Raw genomic sequence first — 27065 nt, forward strand, 5'->3', positions numbered from 1 at the left:
AAGAGCACATAGTGGGGGGGAAGTGAACGAGGGGTGAGAGTGAAGGAAGAGATGCTTGGCCATGGAGAGAGGGAGAGAGAGATGCCAGACCATGGGGAGCAGTGAAGGGATTCAGGATGCGAGCGAAGTGAGGTGGGTAGAGTAAGGGAACATATATGCTGGACCCACAAGTGTGGGTAGGGAGATGGTAGAGAGGAAGAGAGAGTGACCAAAATCAGAAAGGGAGAGGGAAGAGAGGAAGAACTTCTTAGCCAGCAGAGAGAGAGATACCAGACCATGGGGACCAGGGAGAGAGAGGGGTAGGATTTAGAGGGAAAGAGAACTGCAGTTGGAGTGAGAGAGGGAACTGAGGAGGCTGGAACCTAAGAAAGGAAAAGGCATTAAGGGGGATTCTACGCAAAACATTACAAATAAACTTTGCAGAATTTTGAAATATTGCGCTCAAAATTTTCAAAAATTTGGCACAGAATTTTCATATTTTCCCCTCTGAATTCCATCTATGGATGTCATTTTCCAAAGCCATTTTACTGACAAAATACATGTTTAAAGTCTGCAGGTATTCTGCACCTAAGGCAATTTTCAAAGGAAAAATACATGCACATTTTTACTTTTAAAAGTTAGGTGCAAATGTCTGCAAGCACAAAGAACTGCAGACTTTGCATCAAATGTGAAAATTTTGAAAACTGACTTCCATTGATCTTAGATTCCAGTAAGGGTCTAGAGATTGCAACGGTTCTCAGCTAGCAGTTTTTACAGCCAATATTGGGAGACCAGAGAGTAACTAAGAAAAACCAGAAGGGACTTGATAGGCAATAGTGAAAAGAAGCTTATTTTAAGGTTGCTGCATTGTTTAAACTCAAGCATTCAGAGCAATCATGAGTGTGAGAGAAAGAAAGGAAATGCACAAATTGTGCCTCAAGAACTGAACTCAGAAATTTGTTATGCACCTGCTGTGTAAAATAAACTTTTTTCATTGTTGTGCACTGGTTTAATAAGGTATATGTATACAGATTTATTCACTGGTTAACTGCAAAAATTAATTTAAAAAATGGCATTCAAAAACTACGCTTACCTTTCTATGAACTACTTCAAGTGCAGGTTCCAAACCTTCTTGCAGAGAGAATATCGGGGGTCTTGTGAAAGATTGCTTAATTGGATTGGGAAGTGCTATGATTTTTCCGTCACTTCCAAACCATTTCCTGGCCTGAAAAAAAGACAAGAAGAGAAATATTTTATAGACAGTGGCATGAACACAACTTGTTTTACATGGGTAAAAATCTTAACCCTTGTTAACTGGCTGTCTGAAAATTGCTTTCACCTCAACATGGATAAAGGTTCATTAGTCCTTCCACAATATATAATTTTTTTTATTTTTAGCTATACTAAAAAGACAGCATTCAGTGGGACATGATTACAGTGGGAGAAATAAATTAATTTTATTTATTGATTCAATTTTTCATACCGTTCTCCCAGGGGAGCTCAAAATAGTTTACATGAATTTATTCAGGTACTCGGGAATTTTTCCCTGTCTGTCCTGGCAAGCTCGCAATCTATCTAATGTACCTGTGGCAATGGGGGGATTAAGTGACTTGCCCAAGGTCACAAGGAACAGCATGGGTTGGAACCTACAACCTCAGGGTACTGAGGCTGTAGCTTTAACCACTGCACCACACTCTCCTACATGCACCCAGCTTTTACCAATCTTTGTGTGTAGTTTTTCAGCAAAACTGTCCCTGCAGAAAATGATGCATACTCTTTACGCATGGCAGATTTCAAAATGAAAGTACAAGTGTACAGAGAAATTAGGTCTTACCTGCCAATTTTCTTTCTTTTTGTCTCTTCAGACCGGCACAGATAAATGGGATATGTACATCTACCAGCAGATGGAGACTGAGACACATTGATTTCTATGCTACTATTACTTGGGCTGTGCATTGTGTGCAGTCCCCATATAGCCATGGAGATGAATATTATCCTACACATAGATCCCTCTCAAAACAACCCATCTACTAGCTAATCCAGAAGACCATATGCTGCTGCTGCTGCTGCCATAGAAACATTCAAATTCCTCCCCTGACCAGAAACACAGCCAAAATTCAGCCTGCATGGCATGGGCCTAGTTTGCTTTTTCTTTTTGTAATCTTAATACTAATGAGAAATGGAACCAACAGGAACATCACAACCTCAGAGCCAACAACAACCACACCACAGCTGTATAATCTCTCTTCAACATCACCTATTTACCAACAAAGACCATCACATGACACATATCCATGGGTGGACTCTGTGCTAGTCTGAAGGGACTAAAATAAAGAAAATTAGCATATAAGACCTAATTTCTCCTTCTCTAGCATCTATCCAGACTGGTACAGACAAATGGGAAGTACTAAAGCAGTGACCATTATGGATGTGACACCCAAAGTCCTACCTGCAAAACTCAAGGTCCAAAGGCTGCATCTTGCCGGGCCTGCACATCCATATGATAGTGATGGGCAAAGGTATGCAAAGATAATCAAAGTGCTGTCTTGCTTTAAATCATGGCCTTCTACAGACTCATTCTTGGTGGTATAATCTTAATATTTATAACCAGATGTCATTGGATTAGGCCAGTTCTTGATATACTGGCTCAAAACAATCTACTAAAGAATTCCATCTAACATCTTGTGGGAGCGTTAACTTAGTTCCACCGATTGTTTTCAGAGCTGCTGCAGCAGCAAAATGATTGTTACAGAAGTTTACAGCAATTTCAATGATATTAGTCTTTATTTCTGGGACACTGAAGCCTTTGGCTAAGAAGTGCAGCAAATGAACACTGCTATTAGCTTGGTATTCTCTTCATACTCTTCTAAATGCCTTCTCATCTTGGATACATTTGCAGCATTGTCTGAGTAAACTGCGTACTAGATATTTGAATTTTTGTTCACATTTTATTAGAGCTTTTACTGCTACTTCCTGTAAATATTCTGTTATATATGCATTTCCTGAGCTATCAATTGTTTCTGCAAGAAAGACATGCCCATTTTCTGTTGTTATACAAGCACATACAACAAGATTATTGTGGGCATTACTCCACCTTTCAAGACTCAGGTTAAAAATTTTATCCTCTAGATCTGTTGCGCCATTTCTCTGTCATGCACTTTATCCAGCAGTTTCCCGGCAACATCTGCTCTAAGGGTATACTGACTGTATCTTGATCTTGATTCATTTTTAAAAGCCAATATAAAAGTACCACAGGTTAACAAACAATTAATACAATAAACAGCACTCATTACAATCAAATGATATAATAAGTATATAACACCCCCAACCCGCACCTTCACACCCACCCTTCCTGGATGTGTATAAAATTCATTCTGAAATCAAAGGGAAATACTAATGATCAATTCTTACAAAATTTTATTAATGGATCCTAAACCTCCTTGAATTTATTATAGTGTCCCAATTGTATCGAATTCCCCTGGAGCCCTTTTTAAAAATCAGCGTAACATTGGCCACCCTCTAATCTTCAGATATTACAGACAAGAGAGATTTACTCGATGAACAGAGTTTCCAGGGCAAAATATAGGAAGAGTTAAGAGAGGAGAGATACTGAGGAGCTGCAGAGTGAATACACCTGTAGGTCAATAAGAGGAATTTGAACTGTATGCAGAAATGAACAGAGAGCCAGTGAGGCAACTTGAGGAGAGGGGTAATGTGAGCATGACGACACTGGTGTAATATGAGGCATGCAGCATAATTCTGAACAGATTAAAGGGGAGAGAGATGGCTTAGCAGAAGATCTGTGAGAAGCAAGTTGTAGTAGTCCAGGTGAGAGTCGATGAGAGCGTGGATCAGGATCTTGGCAGTGTGCTCAGAAAGGAAAGGCCAGATTTTAGCAAAATTGTAGAGAAAGAAATGACAGGTTTTGGTAGTCTGTTGGATATGTGAAGAGAAGGAAAGAATGAGTCAAAGATGACCCTGAGGTTGCAAACCGATGAGACAGGGAGGATGAGAGTGTTATCCACTGAAATAGAGATCAGAGGAAGAGAAGAGGCAGGTTCAGGAGGAAAGATAAGAGTTTAGTCTTGGCCATGTTTAAGTTTAGATGGTGGCAAGCCATCCAGGTAGCAATGTCAGACAGACAGGCTAAGACTCGAGCCTGGATTCCTGTTGACATTTCAGGTGTAGAGAGGTAGATTTGCGAGTCGTCAGCATAAAGGTAATACTGGAAGCCATGGGAGGAGATTACAGCACCAAGGGAAGAAGTGTAGATGGAGAAAAGAAGATGGTACCAAGACAGAGCCCAGAGGTACACCAACCAATAGCAGAATGGCGGCGGCGGAAAATCCTCCAGAGTTTATGCTAAAAGTGAGATGGGAAAGATAAGAAGAAAACCATGAGTTAACAGAGCTCTGAAACCCAAGTGAGGACAGCGTATCAATAAGTAGGTGGTGATCTACAGTGTCAAAAACCACAGATAGATCAAGAAGGATGAGGACGTAGTAGAGGCCTTAGGATTTGGCCAGAAACAGGTCATTGGAGACTCTAGCAACTTTTCCGTAGAATGATGAGGGCAAAAGCCCAATTGAAGCAGGTAAGGATAGCTCAAAATGAAAGAAAGTAAAGACAAAGGCACTGAGCAGCATATTCAAGTAGCGTGGAAAAGAAGGGGAGAAGAGAGATGGGACAATAATTGAAGGGGCAAGCAGGGTACAGCAAGGGTATTTTGAGTAATGGCATAACTAAGGTATGTTTGAAGGTGTTGGGTACAGCTGCAGTGGAGAGTAATAGATTAAGGATAGGACACATAGAAAGGATGACAGTAGGAGAGAAGATGATCAGTAGATAGGTGAGGAGTTTGGGGAAGGAAGGAAAATATTCAATATCCTCTTCAGTGATTTCAAAGAAGAAAGAAAATTTGGCAGAGGTTGAAGGAGGATCCGCAGAGCGGACCGGAGGGAGAGATGGAGGTGATTTAGTCAGGAACTCAAGGTTAGGATTACCAGATATCCAGATTTACCTGGACATGTCCTCTTTTTAGAGGGCATGTCCAGATGGTTTTTCAAAACCCGGCACTTTGTCTGGGTCTTGAAAAGCTTCTTCTTTGGGACCATGTCGGGAGGGCATCCGCCCATGTGTGTATGCAGCGCACGCGATGCCATCGCGTTACATCTACACATGCGCGGATGCCCGACCGACCGATGAGAATAGGTTGAAGGGGTGGGGTGGAACTGGGCGGGGCTATGGGTCTGGATTTTATTTAATTAAAATCTGGTAACCCTACTTAAGTTTAATCTTGTGAACTTTGCTGTGGAAGTATTCAGCTATAGTCTGTGAAGAAAGTGGAGATGGAGGTAATGACACTGAGTTGAGAGTTGTGTATGGCAAAGAGGTGGCAAGGGTTGGATTTAAGAGAATTAATCAAGAGGGTGTAGTAAATTTGTTAGCGAAAGGGTGGATTGGAAAGATGTGTACAGGGATTTAAAGTACAGAAAATTACCATGCGTGTGAGATTTCAGCCATTGACATTCTGCAGATCAGGCACAGGAACTTAAGTAATGGATATTAAAGGTTACCCAGGGCTGCTGCTTGCCACGCCTTACAGAACATGAAACGGAAGGAGCGAGAGTATCAAGAGCAGAGGAGAGAGTAGTATTATAAGAAGAGACTGAATCATTGACAGACTTACACAGTGTAGTGTTTGAGAGGAAGAGGGAAGACAATGGTAGAGAGAGTGCACAGGTCAATAGCCTGAAGATTCCTTATATATATATATATATGGGGTGTGTGTACGTATACAGATTTATGAATCACCACATTGTTCCGCTTCGGGCCTCACTTCCACACAGTTTGGATTTTTTGCAGGATGGTCTGGATAAGGGTCTTGCCCTGTCTTCATTGCGAACGCAGGTGACAGCCCTGGCATGTTTATGGATCCTATATATACACACACACACACACCCAACCCCACCCCCCCCATGAGGTTGCAGGTTCAAGCCCAGCGCGACTCTTTGTAACCATGGGTAAGTCACCTAACACTCCATTGCCCCAGGTACATTAGTCATATTGTGAGCCCACCGGGACCAATAAGGAGAAATGCTTGAGTACCTGAATGTAAACCACTTAGGTATAAGTTTTGTATAAAGACTGAAAATAAATAAAGGACAAGATCAAGGCAATGGCCATTCTGGTGAATGGGGGTACTGGAACACAGCTGAAGACAGAATGAGGATATTAGAGCAAGAAACTTTGAGGTGTGGGAGTCAAAGGTGTAATCAGCATGAATGTTAAAATCACCAAGGATGAGGGAAGGAGACAAAGGTTTGAGAAAGACACAGAACCAGGAGTCAAGGTCAGAGAGAAAGGAAGACAGGGGTTTGTCAGGGGGTCGATAAATGACCACTATTTGGAGAGGCAAGGGAGCAAACCGACGGACAAAGTGGATTTCAAATGAAGAGAAGCAGTGACACTGAGGTAGGAGAGAGGTTGATATCTACAGCAGGGTGAGATTAACAGCCCAACCCCTTCTCCACGACCAACAGGATGAGGCATACGGGAGAAAATTCTTAAGCGTACAAGATCCCAGCGGTTCAAAAGGAGGTGCGAGTGACACAAAGTATCAAGCAGAGATCCCGAGGAGGAAGAGATGGGTAAAGCGGTAGACATAATAGACGTGCTTATTGAAGGAAACGGAGAACTTCTAGATGAGAAACCAACTGCCTTCTGAGAATAGGATCCATAAACATGCCTGGCTCATGCGCTTGCAATGAAGACAGGGCAAGACCCTTATCCAGACCATCCTGCAAAAAATCCAAACTGTGTGGAAGTGAGGCCTGAAGCGGAATAATGTGGTGATTCATAAACCTGTCTTCAAAAATATGCCACACATGAAGGCACAACACTTTTTTGAATGCAAGAGGGTGGAAACTATGATATTTTATTTATTTATTGGTATTTATGAAGAAATTCACCCAAGGCAGTGTACAGCAAGTACAATTCAACATAAAGCTAACAATTTTGTTAACAGCATAACAGCAGCAAAAAGACCAAACGCAAACACAACAAATGAGAAAAACTCAAAAACAGCAAATTGAAAACTAATAGGAGGACCAGCATGAAACAGTTTAAAATTTACAGCACTGAAATTCAAATAAGAGATATAACACAATGTCAGCACAATACCCAATAAACACATATTGGAACATTCAAATAACAGATATGACGCTAATAATACCAGTAAAGAGAAGCAAATGTATGTGTGCAGATGATTTCACTTTGTCATCTGAAATTATATCAGACAATTATTTTCACAAACACAATATGGCAAACAGCTGGCAAATGGTGTAGCAAGTAGGTGACAACAAACAAATGGACGCAGACTTCTATCAAACTACTTTCACTCAAAATACTTGCTGTGTGGCCATTTTGAAAGCTAGTACACTGCAATCTGAATGTCGTGTGAAGAAAGTGTTCCGGTTATTCCCCTGATGTAGCCCGGTTAAGGGGCTAAACACGTGACCCCCCCTGTCGGGAGTGATTTGAAAGCAGTACATTTTTTTAAAAACAAAAATGAAGATAAGTAATTGTTTTCTTCAATTTTTTGCTTGGATGCCACTAATGTCTGCCTTATGTGGCACAGCTGAAAGTTTATTATTCAGCTTTGTGTCTTACACACACTGAGATTGGAATGCATTACTGTTGCCATTACACACTTACAAGTTTGTCGATTGTGGACTTTCACTAAGAAACACGGACTGAAGACATTTTGAAGTTATGGATGAATGATTTTGTTTTTGATGTAGGTGAAGATTTTTTTCAGACCTATGATGACTTGAGCTCTAGTGAATGTTATATTAATTCAAGAGCTGTTTATTGAGGTCTGTTTTTCTCCACTTTTCACTTTATTATTTCCCTTTGATTTGAGTCTTTTGTGTATGTTTGAGAGTCCCAACAACTCTTATAGCACAGACAGTATTTTGAGTGAAAGCAGCAAGTAGGTGACCAAGTAGATGAATAGGACCTGTATATTGCCTGGGGTGAATCTATTTATAAAGGCGATTAATAAATCAAATAAATAAATAAGATGGCCAGGAAATTCTACATCTTGATGTGAGACAGATGAGAGAGTCTTGTAGCAGAGGATGCCAAAAGAATTCCTTAATATGAATCATCATTGCCTACCAATCAGACACAAAGGGCAACACAGCAAAGTACACAGTAAATCTGACTCAAGTTAGAGCATGAAGGTACCGTGGTGTCTCACCTGCTCTTGCCGGAGTATCCTGTTCTCTAATATGTTCTGATTGGTTAGGGATATAACTGGTCGTTCTCCAATGTACAGACCCTCATCCTCCAAGTATCTGGGCTGCATGTTTTCAGGTATTTTTTGAGAAGCAGGTACTGGGAGAAAAGGAATTCATAGTTTCAAAATCCCACAATAGCAACTCTTGTGTAAATACAAAGAGGACCATTCTTCATAGATATTGTTCTCTTCTGTGTAACAATGAAATACACATTTCAAATCCAAAACTAAAAAATAACCTTTTTTCTCCTTAGTTGTAGAAGATGGTTAGACCTGTACTTTGAGAAAGAAAAGTCAGCTTCCAAAAAGCAAGGCTTTGCAATGGAAACGCAGATAGATTCTCACACTGTTGTATTACCTTATACACTCGAGGTATATGTCAAGAAATTTTGACCTCAAAATCCTATCAAACTAGGGTTCTCTTATTTAAGAGTCATTCTTATCAGTGCCATAGCATTCTTGCTATGTTTAGCTTCAGGGAAGTACTGGTAAAATCTTTCATTTCCCTATTATCCTTATGTGTTTTATGTTGTTCTGTCTGGTTATGTTTTCCCTTCCCCAAAATATTTTAAATTGTAAACCACTTAAATTTCTTTTGAAAATCTGTGGTATATCACAGTTTCTCAACTTCTTCAAGCCAAGTACCCCCTAAATCTAACAAATATCAACCGAGTACCCCCACTCAAGCTCTGCCCCAGATCCACCCAAGCTCCGTCCCTGACCCCACCCCTATAATTATGATACTAATTGTAATGCAATTTCTTCCATTCATTTTTCATATACACACAATATAATCTTATTAACAATACATAATGGTAACCACAAAATTTATAAAACCACATACGCAGAGAAAATGTTAATTATCATTCATATTCATTTTTTTTCAAAGAGGTCAAGGCAGATGACTTTAAAATATGCAATGTCACCTCAGTAACAACTTTAGAAAATTAGTCAAATATAGTGCAAAATATAGACAGCAGATATAAATTCTCAAAACAGACACATTTCAATCACTAAATGGAAAATAAAATCATTTTTTTCTACCTTTGTTGTCTGGTGATTTCATTAGTCTTTGGTTGTACTTCCTTCTGACTGTGCATCCAATATTTTTTCCTTCTTTCTGCCTCCTACATGCTTCCTCTCCTCCAGACCTCATTCCCTTCCCCAACCAACATCTCTCTGTCCTTACATAAGTCCAACTTTTCTTCCTCTCTCCTCCACCCCCATGGGAAACATGTCTCTCTCTCTCACTGTCCTTCTCTCATTCCCTCCCTTGCTGCAAAGGGAGTGGGGAAAGAGAGAGAGATCCAGGGTGCATCTCTCCCATTGCCTCTACTGCCAACATCCAACATTTCTCCCTCTCTCATCTCCCAGATCATGTGCAGCATTTTTAACCACTGTCCACCAGCCCCATGCCCAACATTTCTCCTTCTATCATCCCTCTCCAGCATGATGCTACATCTCTCCCTCCATCATTATGTCCAACATTCCTCCCCCTTGCATCCCCTTCAATCTGTCCCTCTGTTCCCTCTCCACCACCATATCCAACATTTCTCCCTCTAATCTTTCTCTTCCCCATGCATCTCTACCTCACTCCTCTCTCTCTCTCTGCCCAATTTTCCTCTTTCTTCCTTTCCCCATGTGTACCATTCTCTTTCTCTCTCATCACACACCCATGCCCAACAATTCTCCCTTTCTATTCCCTCCCTATGTCCCAAGTTAGTGCCCCCTTCCTCCCTCCCTTATGTCCCAAGTTCATGCCCCCTCCCTTCCCTTCTGTGTCCCAAGTTCATGCTCCTCCCTTCCTTCTGTGTCCCAAGTTCGTGCCCCCCTCCCTGCCTTCCAGTCTTTGTCCCAAATTTGTGCCCCTTCCATGTCCAAAGGTGCTCTTTCCCCCACTCAATTCTCCCTTTGTCCCAAGTTGATATCCCCTCTCTCCCTCACTTACTCTCACCGGGGCCACACTCATTCCCTTCAGGGCCATCCAGCTGGGCTGCTTCTTCCTGTCTTCAGCTAGTTGCTTGCAGAGATGTGGGCAGCGGCTCTTGAATGCTGCACATGGCTGACTTGCAAGCCTTCCCTCTGATGTCTAACTCTAAGTGACTTGCCCAGAGTAACAAGGAGCAGCATGGGTTTGAACTCACAATCTCAGGGTGCTGAGGCTGTAGCTTTAACCACTGTGCCACAATCTCCTCCAATACCACCTGGAATAATATTACAGATATTGTTTTTTTCTCTCTTTTGGAAACTCTCCTGAAGTCCAGATACCACAAACATACTATACAGTCAGTCAACATGGAAATAGTTGCATGTTCATTTCTGTACTGTTTAAACTGCAAAAGATATTAGCGATCATTTTTTTTTTTTGATGAACAGTATCACAGCATACAGCTCCAAATTATCACTGCTAAAAACATGGGTGTCCATTTTCACCAAATGTTCAATGACTGGGAATTTATATTTTCAGCTGCCATTATCACTTTTGTGGCAATAATGTGCTCTCACACCTTTTACCCTTTATTCTGATCTAAAAGGACAAATATCTGGTCTAGTTTTATCTTTTCTCAACTTATAAATCCTCTCTAGGTAGAGTGCATGTGTTGGTTGATCAAGTAAAAATCAAGAGGAAAGTATTTCCTTCCCAAAAAGTTTTCAGTTTAGATTTAATACATGCCCTCTCTACAATTTATCAAGCCCATTCTTCACTTCACATCATTACTTTTACTAATCCCAAAAATTGCTGTTATAAAAAATATTTTGATTGATCTTTGGCTTATCAAGCAGGTAAAGTTCAAACATGGTTTGGCGACCTGATTCAACAATCTGCATCTTATTGCACCTTTAGAAAATTGGTTAAGACCTATTTGTTCAAAAAATTTGTTACTTGATTGATGACTATGTCATAGTTTCTTATTGTATTTTTCACTATTGAAATATTGTACTGCTTTTCTGTGTGTTTTGTATCATCATTGGAATGTCCAGTCCTCTTATTCTGTGAACCGCCTAGAACTTTTTGAGTGTTAGTGGTATACATTACATTAGTGATTTCTATTCCGCCTTTACCTTGCAGTTCAAGGCAGATTACATAAGAGTTGTTATGACAATAAGAAGAACATACTGTTAAGATATTAAGAGGTACTTAAGGAATAGTTTGAGCATTTTCTAATTTGTTAAGGAGTATTTGGTAATTGCAGGAGGAGTTCAGAGCCCGTTTGGTTGTGTTATGTTGGTTTTATATATTTTTTTGAAGAGTAGGGTTTTTGTTTCTTTTTTGAAGGTTTTGTAGTCTGTGGTCGAAGTCAGCAGATTGGTGAGCTGTCAGTCTAGTTTCGCTGTTCTAGTAGCCAATAGGTTATAGAAAAATAAAGTTATTATTATTAAATTTATCCTGACTGACAGAGTTAAAATAAAACATACACAAGAAAAAAAATACAAGACTCTAGTACCTGTTAAGACACTAGGAGTAAACAGTAATTCCTGTTCTTTTTGAAGCTGACTGTGGTAGCCATCATACTCAGCAGAATTTATTTCTAGAAAATCCCACACCGTTTTATCCACGATGAATAAGTCTTCATCACCTTCTTTACCTTTCACAAAGAGTTCGTCTTCATCCTGTATTAATTCAAAAATAGTACAGATTATTTCTTCTTTTATTTATTTATTTAAAATTATTTATAACCTGCCTATCTACAAATCTAGGTGGGAAACAGGATCACATACATGGTCATGATAAAAATTAAAACAAATACAAAACCAACAGATACAACAGGATAAAACAGAAAAAAAAACTGCTCAGACTCTCTTTATTGTACAGCTTTTTTTGATTAATAGCTTTATCATATCTGATACAATAAAAAGACTCTGTGATACCTTTTTCACTCCATGAGTAAAGCTGTACAAACAGTTGTATAATAGAGACAAAATATAACCAGATGAATTTTCTAGAAAGAAATCCTTGAATGAATGTGTCTAATAAATAAATTGAGTTCCCTCAGTAGGGGCCTCATAGTGGTTAGGAACTGGTTGAGTGGAAGGTGACAACGGTAGAGGTAAATGAAGCTCGCTTTGAGGAAAGGGATGTTACCAGTGCTGTGCCGCAAGGTTCAGTTCTTGGGTCCTGTTCTTTGTTTCTTTGCAGATGATACCAAAATCAGCAATAGGGTAGACAGAGAAGCTTGAAGAATGGCTGGGAATTCAGTGAATCTGGAAGATGTACTAAGCCAAATCGACATGTTAAAAAGTGATAAATCGCCAGGACCAGATGGTATACATCCCAGGGTACTAAAAGAACTCAAACATGAAATTGCTGACCTGCTGTTAGTGATCTGTGTTAGTGACCTGCTGTTAATGATCTGTCACTAAAATCGTTTATAGTACCTGAAGATTGGAGGGTGGCCAATGTTACGCCAATTTTTAAAAAGGGCTCCAGAGGACATCTGGGAAATTACAGACCGGTAAGCCTCACTTCAGTGCAGGGCAAAATGGTAGAAATGATTATAAAAAATAAAATTGTGGAACACGTAGACAGAGACAGAGTAAGCATGGGTTCAGCCGAGGGAGATCGTGCCTCAAAAATTTGCTTGACTTCTTTGAAGGTGTGAATAAACATGTGGATAAAGGTGAGTCAGTTGATATAGTGTATCTAGATTTTCAGAAACCTTTTGATAAAGTTCCTCACAAGAGGCTCCTGAGAAAATTAAAGTGTCATGGGATAGGTGGCAACGTTCAGTTGTGGATTAGGAATTGGTGACCAGATAGAAAACAGGGTAGGGTTAAATGGTCATTTTTCTCAATGGAGGAGAGTAAACAGTGAAGTGCCACAGGAGTCTGTACTGGGACCGGTGCTATTTAATTTATTTATAAATAATCTGGAAATTGGAACGATGAGTGAGGTGATTAAATTTGCAGATGACACTAAATTGTTCTAAGTTGTTAAAACACATACGGATTGTGAACAATTGCAGGCGGATCTTAGGAAATTGGAAGACTGGGTGTCCAAATGGCAGATGAAATTTAATGTGGACAAATGCAAAGTGATGCACTTTGGGAAACATAACCTGAATCACAGTTACTGGATGCTAGGGTCCACCTTGGGGATTAGTGCCCAAGAAAAAGATCTGGGTGTCATCATAGACAATATGATGAAACCTTCTGCCCAATGTGCAGCAGCGGCCAAAAAAGCAAACAGGATGCTAGGAATTATTTAAAAATGGATGGTAAAAAGGGAAGGTTAACGAGACCAAGAATGTTATAATGCCCCTGTATCGCTCCTTGGTGCAACCTCATCTGGAGTATTGTGTTCAATTCTGGTCTCCTTATCTCAAGATATAGTGGCGCTAGAAAAGGTTCAAAGAAGAGCGATCAAGATGGTAAAGGGGATGGAACTCCTCTTGTATGAAGAAAGACTAAAACTGTTAGGGCTCTTCAGCTTGGAAAAGAGATGGCTGAGGGGAGATATGACTGAAGTCTACAAAATCCTGAGTGGAGTAGAACGGGTACAAGTGGATTGATTTTTTCACTCCGTCAAAAATTACAAAGACTAGGGGGACACTCGATGAAGTTACAGGGAAATACTTTTAAAACCAATAGGAGGAAATTTTTTTTCACTCAGAGCATAGTTAAGCTCTGGAACTTATTGCCAGAGGTAGGGGTAAGAGCAGATAGAGTAGCTGGTTTTAAGAAAGGTTTGGACAATTTCCTGGAGGATAAGTACACAGTTTATTATTGAGACAGACAAGGGGGAAGCCACTGCTTGCCCTGTATCGATAGCATGGATTATTGCTACACCCTGGGTTTTGGCCAGGTTTTAGTGACCTGGATTGGCTACCGTGAGAACGGGCTACTGGGCTTGATGGACCATTGGTCTGACCCAGTAAGGCTATTCTTATGTTCTTGGTTTTTTATCCCAACGAGCTCAGAACAGGTTACAGGATAATGTACATAAGATACAGTCAAAAACAGGTTACAATTTGCCATATATAAAATACAATAAGTTTATCCTATATTTTACCATATATACAATAGAATGAATGTACTATCTGAACTAACCTACACAGAGAATCTTGTTCCAATAAGCAATAGGCAGGGAATTAGGTGAAGAGGTAAATTTTTATTGATTTCCTGAAGTTCGAGGGATCTGATCGAGGGGGTAGTTTATTCTAGTCGCTTGGCATGAAATGGGAGTAGGATCGTCATCTGGCGGTCTGTAGTTGAAAGGCATGACCAGGGGGTGTTTGGAGGTGTGTTTTGTCCTGGGAGTGGAGTGGTTTGTTTGGCATGCATTGGGAAAGCTTAGCTGACATGTAGTTTGGTACCATGTTGTGTAGGGATTTGTACACTAGCATCAAGCCCTTAAATGCTAAGAAATGCTGGGTCATGGATTCGGGCTACAAAAATCCAGGGAATGTTACAGTTTTAGGGGAAGAATTTTTGTGCATGAAAGAGGAGCAGGATTTGGGTATGATAGTATGTGGTGATCTTAAGAAGAAAGCTAGAAGGATGCTTGGGTGATGGGGAGATGAATGGCCAATAGGAAAAAAGGAGGTAGTGGTGCCCCTATATAAAACTATGGTGAGCCCTCATTTAGAAATATATTGTACAATTCTAGAGATTCCACCTTCAAAAAGATAAACAGGATGGAGTTGATCCAGAGGAAGGCTACTAAAATGGTTGGCAGTCTTCATCATAAAGTATATGGGGACAAACTTAAAGATCTCAACATGTATACTTTGGAGGAAAACAATGAAAAATGATCCACAGTGAAAACAATCCACCGATGAAAACAAAAACAAAAACTGTGGATACAGATATTCTGGAGATAATTTATTAAACACTGAAATATAAAACCATGAAAATTGAATTAAAAAAGTACAATGATAAAAAATACTGTGATAAAAACCAACTGGACCCTACACGGCCGTGTTTCGGCGAACCCGCCTTCCTCAGGGGTGAGTCTCTTTCAGTTGAAAGGAAAATCTGGAATGAGAGGGCATAGGATGAAGGCAAAAGGGGATAGACTCAGAAGTAAGCTCAGAAAATACTTTTTCATAGACAGGTTGATGAACGTGTGGAATGGCCTCCCATTGGACGTGGTGGCGATGAAAAATGTATCTGAATTCAACAAAGCTTAGGCTAGGTAAACTAGATCTCTAAGGGAGAGAATGGGAGAGCAGATGGCATGGATAGGCAAACTAGATAGAAACATAGAAAAATGAAAGCAGATAAAGACAATATGGCCTATATTTATTCTTTTTGCGCATTTATAGTAAACAATGGTGATATGCATATGCAAAATATTTCCATCCATATTTAGATTTTTGGACAGTTTCCCCCAATTTCCAGACTTTTCCAACCTATACCTTAAAGCTATTTTACATGTGCATATTGGTTTAAGTGCATATATATTCATACATTTACACATATATAATCAGTTTTTTAATAGTTTTGTTTTTAGGCATACAAGTAAGCTGAATGCAGGCTAAACAACAAAAAAACACATAGGTTAATACTAATACTAAAAACATCTCAAGTCCTTTTCAAAGGAAAGGTGAAATGTGATTTTACCCAAGGAAATGAGGTTTTTGATTACTGATCACTTTCTGCATATGTAAAAGTAAGCACATATGTCTATAAGGCATGTGCCCTCACAAGCAGGGCTTCTGAGATGTTCCCAAGGTGGGACTAGCCTAAGGGGCTCATAATCAAACATCCAAATGTCCAAAAACTCACCTATGTCGGCACTTGGACACCTTAATCGAAACCAACATTCTGGACGTCCAGCAAGACTTCTAAGCCACTATGCATTCGGAGCTCAAAGGGGCATGCTGGGAGGAGTGTTATGAGTTGCGTTTGTGTGAGCTCTGAGCAGGCTTAGACTTAGATGTCCTGCAGGGATAATCAAATGTTTTGGCAGACGTCCTAGACAGAACTTATACATTTTGAGTTAGACCTGTTTTAATAGGGTATAAGTCAGGGGTGCCCAATATGTCGATTGCGATCGACCGGTAGATCGAGAAGGCAACACGAGTCAATCGCGGAGCCCATCCTGGGTTCCGTGATAGACTCATGTTGCTGTCCCAATCTACCGAGAAGATCAGCCTTTCTCTCTTTGACGTCCCCCACCACCGCCCCAAGCTCTCCCTGCAGAAACATCGGACCAACCAGCATTCCTCTCCCCGACGTTAATTCTGACGTCAGAGAGGAAGTTCTGGGCCAGCCAATCGCTGCCTGGCTGGCCCAGAACTTCCTCTCGGACGTCAGAATTGATGTCAGGGAGCAGAATACTGGTCAGTGCGATGCTTCTGCAGGGAGAGCTTGGGGTGGCGGTGGCTTAGAGGCCTATTCCCTGATGGCAGCGGCAGCTTGGGGGCCTGTTCCCGGATGACGGCAGCAAACATAGTGGCTTGGGGGAGGGCAAGGAGACAGAAAGAACTGGGACTGGGAGAAAGAAAGAAAAAGTTGGGGAGAGAATGAGGTCTGGAGGAGAGGAAGCATACAGGAGGCTGAAAGAAGGGAAGAAACATTGGATGCACAGTCAGAAGAAGAAAGTGCAACCAGAGACTCATGAAATCACCAGACAACAAAGGTAGGAAAAATGATTTTATTTTCAATTTAGTGATCAAAATGTGTCCGTTTTGAGAATTTATATCTGCTGTCTATATTTTGAACTATGGCTCCCTTTTACTAAACCGCAATAGCGTTTTTTAGCACAGAGAGCCTATGAGTGTCGAGAGCAGCGCGGGGCATTCAGCGCAGCTCCCTGTGATAAAAACTGCTATCGCGGTTTAGTAAAAAGGGAGGCGGGTATATTTGTCTATTTTTGTATGGTTGTTACTGAGGTGACATTGCAGTCATCTGCTTTAACCTCTTTGAAAAAAAACCTAGAATATGAATGATAATTAACATTTTCTCTGCCTTTCAGTGTGCTTTGCGGGTTTTTAAAAAAATTTTGTTGGTAGATAATTTTGACTTTGTCATTTTAAAAGTAGCTCGCAAGCCCAAAAGGTATGGGCACCCCTGTTATAAGTGTTAAAAAAGTACCAAAAGTGACCACATAACCACTGCAGAAATAAAATAAGACCTCCACACACTTCCCCTGAACTCACTGACCCCCCCCTCACACCCCACAAAGATCAGAATACAAAAGTACATAGCTGTCTCCAGAAATGCAGCACCTGGTATAAGAAAACCTAGTAGACCTACACACATGTGTCTTAAGTAGCCGGGGTGGAGGAGGGGGGGAGGGGACTAGTGAACCAAAGAGAGGAGTAGCAAGTCCCATAAGTCACTCTAACTACTACATTTATGGTGAGCCCACCAAAACACACCCAAAAGTTACGTACTGCCATATAAGTGACACCTGCAGCTGTAAAGGCTATTGAGGTTGTAGATAGGTGGATCCTGTAGGTTTTGGGGGAGTTTTGGAGGGCTCACCATGCACTAAAAGGGGGTTCTGGTGAAATATGTACTTGGTACCTTTTATATGAAGTTCACAGCAGTAACCTCTAAGGTACCTCACTGCCCTATTGGGATGTCTATGTGGCTAATCCATTAAGATGGGCTTAATTTGGAGGTTTTGAACATGGACATTTTTGTATTTGAAAATGGCCAAAAATGTTGGATGTCTCAAAGATCAAAATGTCCAAATAGGTCATTTTCCCCAAAAACATTTGGATGTCTAGCGGTTTTGAAAATGGATGTTTCTCCACCATAACTTTTGGACATCTTGCGGGAAACGTCCAAAGTCGGACTTAGACACACTACTGAAAATGCCCCTCTAAGGTTACAAGAAGCTTCAGTACGAGAAGATGAAATTTAAACTTACCTGTTGATTTCCTAACCTTGAGTAGTGGGTTATGTCTGCCTACTAATGCTGCCCGATTCACGATTCGAATCGGTTCACCGATTCACTTCGGGTGAATCAATTTGAATCGATTCAAAACAACAACAACAAAAAAATCGGCTTCCTGATTCAGCTGACCCTCCCCCCCTTCCCCCCTAAAGCAGGAGCGGCAGCGCTGCTCTTGCTGGCTGGCTGCTGCCGCACCTGCTTTAGAAGGCGAGGGGGGAGCCTCAGCCGGTTAGTGCTGCTGTCTGGTTCCCCCCCCCGTGGCGTCCGGCTCCCCCCCCCCGGCATCTCGTTTCCCCCTCTGGCCTCCCCCCACCGGCTTTTACCTTTGCGAAGCAGCCTGCAGCAAGATTGCGATGCTAGCGATCTTTGTACTGCTTTGGAGCTGTTTCCTCCACTGCGGTCCCGCACCTCCTCTGACATCAGAGGAGGGGCGGGACAGCGGTGGAGGAAACAGCTCCGAAGCAATGCAAACTTAAGATCGCTGGCATCGCGATCTTGCTGCAGTCTGCTTCGTTAAGGTAAATGCCGGTGCGGGGAGGTCGGGGGGGGTTGAGCAGTCCTTCGGGGTGGGGGGTGGGGCGAGCAGTCCCTCAGGATGGGGTGGGCAGGCCCTTGGGTTGGGGCGGGCAGGCCTTCAGGGGGGACAGGCCTTCAAAGGGGGGAGACAGGCCTTCCGGGGGGGAGGGACAGGCCTTTAAGGGGGACAGGCAGGCCTTTGGGGTGGGATGCAGGCAGGCCTTCAGGGGTGGGATGCAGGTCTTCAAGGGGGGGACAGGCCTTCAGGGGGGATGCAGGCCTTCAAAGGGGGGGGGGACAGGCTTTCAAGGGGGGGAGACAGGCCTTTAAGGGGGGCAGGCAGGCCTTTGGGGGTGGGATGCAGGCAGGCCTTCGGGGGAGATGCAGGGCTTCAAGGGGGGGGACAGGCCTTCAGGGGTGGAATGTAGACCTTTAAGGGGGGACAGGCCTTCAGTACACAGAAGGAGGGAGGGAAGGGGAGGGGAGGGTTCAAAGAGACGTGCATATGCCGGACTTTGGGGGGGGAGGGGGAAGAAATAATGGGTTTGAAAATAGAGGATAGGGAGAAAGATGATGGACCATGGGATTTAGGAATGAACGTTACAGAAAGGGAGAGATGATGGACCCTGGGGTGGTGGGGAAGGGGGGATAGATGCTGGATGAAAGGGTAATTAAGAAAAGGTGGATCTGTGGAGGGAGACAAAAAAAGGAAAGATGCCAGACCTCCTGGGGAGGGAAGGGAAATGGAAGGGGAGGACAGGGATGGCAGATGGATGGATAGCACAGAGAAAGAAGAAAGAAGGAGACCCTTGCAAGCAAGTTATCAGAAGACAACCAGAGCCTGGGACCAACAAGATTTTAATAATGATCAGATAACAAAAGGTAGAAAAACTAATTTCATTTTCTGTTTTGTGATTACAATATGTCAGATTTGAAACGTGTATCCTTCCAGAGCTGGTGTTAGACCGCAAACGTGAGCTAGGATTTAAAAGTCTTTTTTGTTTGTTTATTTTGTTTACACCACAGCGCCAGTGTAGTTAGGAGAAGGCAAATGGGGTGAAGAGACTATAAAATAAACCCACCAGGATGTTTGAAATAGAATACCCAATTGGGCAGGAAAATCAAATCAAATCGAATCGAAAAACCAATTCAATAGGCTGAATTGAATCAAAATTTTTTTTCCTGAATCAGGCAGCACTACTGCCTACCAGCAGAAGGATACAGAGAAAGAAAAAAAGAAAACCTCAGTGTAGACTTCACTCCCTTTATATGAGACTGGTGTTGCCCTCCACTTTTCAGCATACCTACATTAAAGCTAAGGTTTTCATCCTGTGTTCCTATCAATGAATACAAAAAAATTTGTTTGCTCAAGCTTCCAAAAACACTATTCAGATCAAATGATGTGGCCAGACCGCTGCCTTTGATGCTATTTACCATGTGTGGCTGTCAGTGTGCTTCAGGAATAGGGTTATGGGATTAAGTTTTGATAGGCTTCAATCTTATGTAGAGGAGCACTCTCACTATTGGGTCCTTTTATTAAACCGTGGTAAGCGCTAGAGTACGCTTACTGTGCGTTAAAAAGGCTTACCAAGGGGCATGCTCTGGCATCTCACAGTAAATTTGCCTATCTGCACACAAACTGTGTTAAAAAAATATTTTTAATTTTCATCTAAGGGAACATGGTAGGGAGTGGAGAGAGGGTGTGACAGCACCAATCAGTTAGTATGCGAGGCATTGCCGTGTGCTAATTGATTAGTACAAGGTTAGTGTGTGGGTCCTTACTGCCTACAAAGTACTGTATGTGTTAGTGGAGGGCTCGCATAGTAAAATTCTTTAATGGCCACCCACTAATGGCAAAATTAGTGTGTCACCACTAATTCAGAAAATGGGAAAATGTACAGGCCACGGCACTTAGCGTGTGGGAAAGACCCGCTTAAGAGGCGTGCACCAAGACCACTTTTGCTGCAGCTTTAGTAAAAGGGCCCCTGTCCCCTGTGTGACTTGGGCAAGGCAGCTGTCATTCTGGCTGTTTTGGCAGGGAGTGCCAAATGGGCCTTTACCAACTCCAATTTTATTTATCCTTTACACCAGTGGCTCCCAACCTGTCCTGGAGGACCACCAGTCAGTCAGGTTTTCAGGATAGCCCTAATGAATATGCATAGGGCAGATTTGCATGCCCGTCACCTCCATTATATGCAAAACTCTGCTGTTCACACAATATTTAAACGGCTTAACTACAGTATCAACGATATAATAATAAAACAGCTCTTACTTCTGTCATGTTTTTCTTCTTATGTTCTCTAGTCTTAATTACCGGTGAACCAAGTCGAGCTCTGTTGGGAGATGACCCGGTATATAAATCGAAGATTAGATTAGATTAAAGTTAGGTGCATAGAATTGGAACTTAGCGTGCATTAAGCTGGCACCTAAATTTTTAAGAATTTACCTCCGTACGACTTGGCAGCTCTGACCATGAGTCTACAGCCAAAACACAAGAAGCCACAGAAACTACAATATTTGTACAGGAGCCTTAAGGATCCTGTGCAATCACTGTCCAAACGGATCTCAAACATCTTTAGGTATTAAAGCCAATATGGTTGCACAATTTTGAAAAACAATTGAATAATTTTATACCATTTCCCCCTCCTCTTGTTCTTGTGGGGAGCTCTCAGTGGCACCTTCATTGTTCCTCTCTTCTTCCTCCTGACTTGATTCTCTGTTTTGGGGCTTTTCCGTTTCATCAAGATCAGGTTCAAAATTACAACAAAAGAAATTATATGCTTCTTCTGCAGTAGGAAACCCAGTATGGACCTAAGAACAGAATACAATACAGAAGTTACAATAAATATATCGAAAGCACTATTTTGTGCTATAGGAGATCTGTCCTGATTAACACTATATCTAAACATGTGAACTTTTCATTACAAGCTTAATGGGTTTGATTTATTCTATTCCCTTTGCTCTTTTCTGTTAATATAAGAATTTAAAAATAACCTTTCTGGGTTAGACCAAAGGTCCATCAAGCCCAGTAGCCTGTTCTCACAGTGGCCAGTCCAGGTCCCTAGTACCTAGCCAAAACCCAAGGAGTAGCAACATTCGATGTAACCAATCCAGGGCAAGCAGTGGCTTCCCCCATGTCTCTCTCAATAACAGACTATGGACTTATCCTTCAGGAAATTGTCCAAACCCACTAGAATAGGTTCAAAGAAGAGCAACCAAGATGATAAAAGGGGATGGAACTCCTCTCGTATGAAGAAAGCCTAAAAAGGTTAGGGCTCTTCAGGTTGGAAAAGAGTTGGCTGAGGAGAGATATGATTGAAGTCTACAAAATCCTGAGTGGAGTAGAATGGGTACAAGTGGATCGATTTTTCACTCCATCAAAAATTACAAAGACTAGGGGACACTTGATGAAGTTACAGCGAAATACTTTTAAAACCAATAGGAGGAAATTTTTTTTCACTCAAAGAATAGTTAAGCTCTGGAACTCATTGCCAGAGGTTTTGGTAAGAGCGGATAGAGTAGCTGGTTTTAAGAAAGGTTTGGACAATTTCCTGGAGGAAAAGTCCATAGTTTGTTATTGAGACAGGCAAGGGGAAAGCCACTGCTTGCCCTCGATTGGTAGCATGAAATGTTGTTACTCCTTGGGTTTTGGCCAGGTACTAGTGACCTGGATTAGCCACCATGAGAACGGGCTACTGGGCTTGATGGACCTTTGGTCTGACCCAGTAAGGCTATTCTTATGTTCTTTTGTTAACAGAAAAGAGCAAAAGGAAGAGAATAAATCAAATCCAATAAGCTTTCAAAATAATGTTTACAGAGAAACTTTATGAAGAGTCCCCTTTGAAGATTCAGGCCAGCAACACATACAAAATATTCATGTATTTTGCATCTCCACTGCAGTGTTTCCCTGAACCTCTCTTAGAGGTATAACTACACAGCTAGGTTTCCAGGATTAGGATAACGAACATACATGGGATAGTTCTGCATACTCTGGAGACAGTGTGTGTGTGGGGGGGGGGAGGGGGGTCAATATTTAAAGCTAGTTATCCAGGTAGCAGCAACTGCAACTCAGATAACTGGCACTAACTGGGCCCAGGAAACTATATTCAGCAGACTGGGGAGCGGAGATAAGGCAGAGCCAGAAGTCATCCAAGTTCTGCCAATATTCAGTACAAGTACCCAGATATATGTTTAGGTAAGTTAAATCAGACCATCGGCTGCCTTAAATTGCTCCGACAACTGGTGCTGAATAATGGTACCCTAATGACTTTTGATGGCCACTGAATACCCGGTCAGTGCAGGTATCTAGACATGGGTAGCACCAATTATACATGTACAGAAAAACCCATGGTAGCCAGCATACTAACACAGTAAATGACGGCAGATAAAGACCTGAATGGTCCATCCAGTCTGCCCATTAGTTATTCTTATTAAAAATACATGATTAAATTAACTTGTTTCTTCTTTGATATTTCTGGGCCATAGACTAAAATCCAACTGGCATTGTCCTATGTTCTAACTGCTGAAGTTGCCATCTAAGCTCACTCCAGCCTATCCAACCATCCCATTGTTAGTAGGATATCTACTGTAAAGTCTGGCCAATAACATCTTCATGTTCCAAGAACTAGAGTTCCTATTGATGCCCTTCCCAGCCCATGAATGACCATGTATGGGACACAAACCATTCATAAGAAAGCACCAACTGCCATAGATTAATTATTACTCCAATTGTATATGCTAACCTCTCCCATGCATATATTAGTTGTGGATCGCTTAAAAACCAGACCGGTTTGTGTGTGCTTTGAGGACAGGGTTGGAAAACTCCTCTACAGAAGCAGCTGCAAAGTATGTACTAGATTTTTTTGTTTCCAGGTTTTGTGATGTGGCTAAATGTGGGAGTGTGTGGCGCAGTGGTTAGAGCTACAGCCTCAGCACCCTGAGGTTGTGGGTTCAAATTCTGCGCTGCTCCTTGTGACCCTGGGCAAGTCACTTAACCCCTCATTTCCCCAAGTATATTAGATAGAGTGAGCCCACCGGGACAGATAGGGAAAATTGTTTGAGTACCTGAATGTAAACCACTTAGGCCTCCCCTTTTTTACAAAACTGCGATAGCAGTTTCTAGCATGGGGAGTTGCGCTGAATGGCCCGCACTGCTCCCGACACTCATTGAGTTCCTATGAGTGTCAGGAGCAGCACGGGCCATTCAGCGCAGCTCTCCGTGCTAGAAACTGCTATCGCAGTTTCTTAAAAGAGGGGTTAGACTATAAGTGGTATATAAATGCTAAAGATAATAAATAAATCTTTCAAGTACTTTTGATCTGGTGAACCATGAAATGGGTGTTGCTGGCACAGTCTTAGCTTGATTCATTGGATTTTTGAAACACACATTTGTCTATGCGCTCTAGCAGAAGTGACTTTCAGTCTTGGGTCAGAAAGTGTGGGGTTCCCAAGGTTTACCACTCTCCCCTATACGATCTAATTTCTAAATTAGGCTATGGGAAAGGTTTTACTACCTTTTAAAATTATATACTTTTCCTACCCAGATGATATTACTCTTTTGTTCCCTTGGAAGAATTTAATGTTAGTTTATTCTCTTATGGAAGAGGTTTTTGATGACTTATTTGCTTGGTTTTGTTCTTTGAATCTGAAAACAAATCCAGATAAGACAAATGTATTGTGGGTAGGGAATGTATCACAGAGCAATCAAAATTACTTCCTAAGTTAGAAAGAGTTGATATATCCCTTAAAGAAGAAATTAACCCTGGTTTTTACAAAGCTGTAGTAGAGGTTTCTACTATGGGCCTTCCAGAGAAGCAAGTAAAGAGACTGCAGATTGTGGAAAACGCAGCAGCCAAACTGACCCGGGGAGGACATTGTTTGATCACGTCACTCCATTGTTGAACAATTTACATTAGCTCCCTATATAAAGGTAGGATTGAATTTAAAATTTTGACTTTGATTTTTAAAATTCTCTACAGTTTGGCCCCTGCTTATCTAAAAAAAAACCTTTGTTCAACTGTATCAACCAAGGAGGGCTCATAGATCTTCAAATGATGTTAGAATGATAATTCCCACTCATTAGTGTGTCATCTGAAAAAGACACTTAATATGAATATAATTAAAGGGAAGCAGAACGTTGAAACTCCTAATCTCTAGAAATTTGATTAACCATGGACTATGGGCTCCTTTTACTAAGGTATGCTAGTAGTTTTAGCATGCGCTAAATGCCTCCATAGAGCTTACATTAGTATTTTTCGTTTAGGGCGTGGTTTGTGTGCGCTAATCTTTAGTGCGCGCTAAAAACGCTAGCGCACCTTAGTAAAATGAGCCCTAAGAGTTTAATGCCTAGTGAAAATAGGCTTTTCAAAAATCATTTTTGATGTTGAATCCTGTTCCTGTGACTTGGATTCTGCCAGCATTTTATATAGTTATATATGAAATTGAGTGCATTTGAACTATGTTTAGGTTTTGATTATTGTCTTTGTCTTTGTAGACTGATTGTTCTCCACTTAGAACTTGATAGTAAAGTAGATTATACATGCTAAAATGAAATTAAATTAAAAGCCTTGTGTGTGTACTTTCTTGTCCTCAGCCTTTTTAAAATGTTTTCAGTGTGACAAAAAGTATGTGTGCTGTCGTGTAGGCATCACAGCTTACAAAGAATCCAGTTTTCTACAGAAGTGATATGGCTACAAGAACTCTGCATTACTATCCTATATAATAAAAGGTTAGTGGCGCATGCGCTTTTACTGCAGCCGTGGTGTGTGATCCGTGGCCGTGTTCCATTTTAGAACCCGGCCAATGATCACTCTGGCCACTCCCCTCCTCCCGCCCTCACCAACCCAAAGGAAGCTCAGCAGACTTCCCAACCCTCACCAACCCGAAGCAAGCTGGACCATACCTCCCGCCCTCGCTCACCGCTGCTGTCGCTGCCGCTGATCCTCCTCTTCGGGGCAGCCTGCGATCATGGCCGGCTTTGGCGGGCCTCGTGGGCCGCTTTCCGGCCTCGGTGGCACGTTCCCTCTGACGCACGGGATCGCGTCGGGGGGGAGCGTGCTTCCGGGTTGGGGAGTGGCCTGCGAGTTCGCTGGGGCCGGCCACCACGATCACGGCCTGCTTTGAAGAGGAGCAGGCCAGGTAAGCAGGGGGATTAATTCAGGGGGCCAGAGGGAGAGGGAAAGGGGCCATGGAGAGATAGGGAGAGGGAAAGGGGGCTGCTTTGGGGGGGAGGTGTGCTGGGGACAGACAGTTTTACTCTGGGGGGAAGACAGAAGGGGCCATGGAGAGACAGGGAGAAGGAAAGGGGGCTGCTTTGGGGGAGGGGTGTGCTGGGGGGAGACAGAAGGGGCCATGGAGAGATAGGGAGAGGGAAAGGGGGCTACTTTGGGGGGGAGGTGTGCTGGGGACAGACAGTTTTACTCTGGGGGAAGACAGAAGGGGCCATGGAGAGACAGGGAGAAGGAAAGAGGACTGCTTTGGGGGAGGGGTGTGCTGGGGGGAGACAGAAGGGGCCATGGAGAGATAGGGAGAGGGAAAAGGGGCTGCTTTGGGCGGGAGGTGTGTGCTGGGGGCAGACAGCTTTGCTCGGGGGGGAGGGGGAGGGAGACAGAAGGACACAGACAGCAGCCAAGGAGAAACACAGACAGACAGACACTCTATTCTAGCACCCGTTAATGTAACGGGCTTAAAGACTAGTGACTAATAAATTGCAATTATATGAAAAGGGAACATGTCTAGTTTAAAGTTCCAGTGATATAATTTAATTAGTGTTCTTTCAAGTTTCCTATTAAGAACGCATTAGAAACTGATAAGTGGGACTACAAACTGTGGTATATGCATTCTTATAGGCTTTTAAATATACTTTGCTTAGACCTGACAATTCTTTTTTTTTTTTTAATCAGACTTGCTATACCACCTAATATGTCACATAGATCAAGGCAGTTTAACCAAGTATAAAACAATGAAAAAAATTAGGAAATAAGGGCCTGATTCTCTAACTGTGTGTCCCAATTTTAGGTGGCAGTAGGTGTCCTACCGCCATCTGGCAGCCAATCGAGTGATCTTTGGTATCGGAACCAAACTGAGTCTTAGGCCCCTCCCAGTGCATCCCAGGATGATTGGCCCAGGCCCAAGTGCCTAAGGCCCATCTCAGGGGTTGTTGAGGGGTGTCAGGCAGGAGGGAGTGGACATCCGTCCTGCTGATTTCAGGCATGGGTGTCGGGGGAGGGGGTCCTCTGCCCACCGCAGCTGGCTGAGTTGATTATGGCAGAGGAAATTTCCCCCGATCAGCTGAGCTGGCAGGACTCCCTGAAGCCACAGTTTCAGAGAGTCCTGCCAGCTCAACTGATTGGGACTTCCTGTACTGCGATCAGCTGATGGCAAGGGATCTCTCAGCAAAGAAAGGTGGCTGAGCCGCCT

General features: G+C 42.3%; 1 protein-coding gene across 2 annotated transcripts in view; it reads right to left on the reverse strand.

The window, feature by feature from the left end:
• CC2D2A (coiled-coil and C2 domain containing 2A) overlaps positions 1–27065 on the reverse strand; it is a 190976-nt gene that overhangs the window by 147569 nt on the left and 16342 nt on the right. For both annotated transcript variants that reach the window (XM_033948896.1, XM_033948903.1), the window contains exons 7-10: positions 21282–21458; positions 11728–11893; positions 8243–8379; positions 1073–1204 (exon numbers count right to left, since the gene is read on the reverse strand). In XM_033948896.1, the coding sequence (XP_033804787.1) occupies positions 1073–1204; positions 8243–8379; positions 11728–11893; positions 21282–21458 (612 nt within the window). The remainder of the gene's footprint in view (positions 1–1072; positions 1205–8242; positions 8380–11727; positions 11894–21281; positions 21459–27065) is intronic.

The sequence above is a fragment of the Geotrypetes seraphini genome, chromosome 1 (assembly GCF_902459505.1).
Source record: "Geotrypetes seraphini chromosome 1, aGeoSer1.1, whole genome shotgun sequence".
NCBI lineage: Eukaryota > Metazoa > Chordata > Amphibia > Gymnophiona > Dermophiidae > Geotrypetes > Geotrypetes seraphini.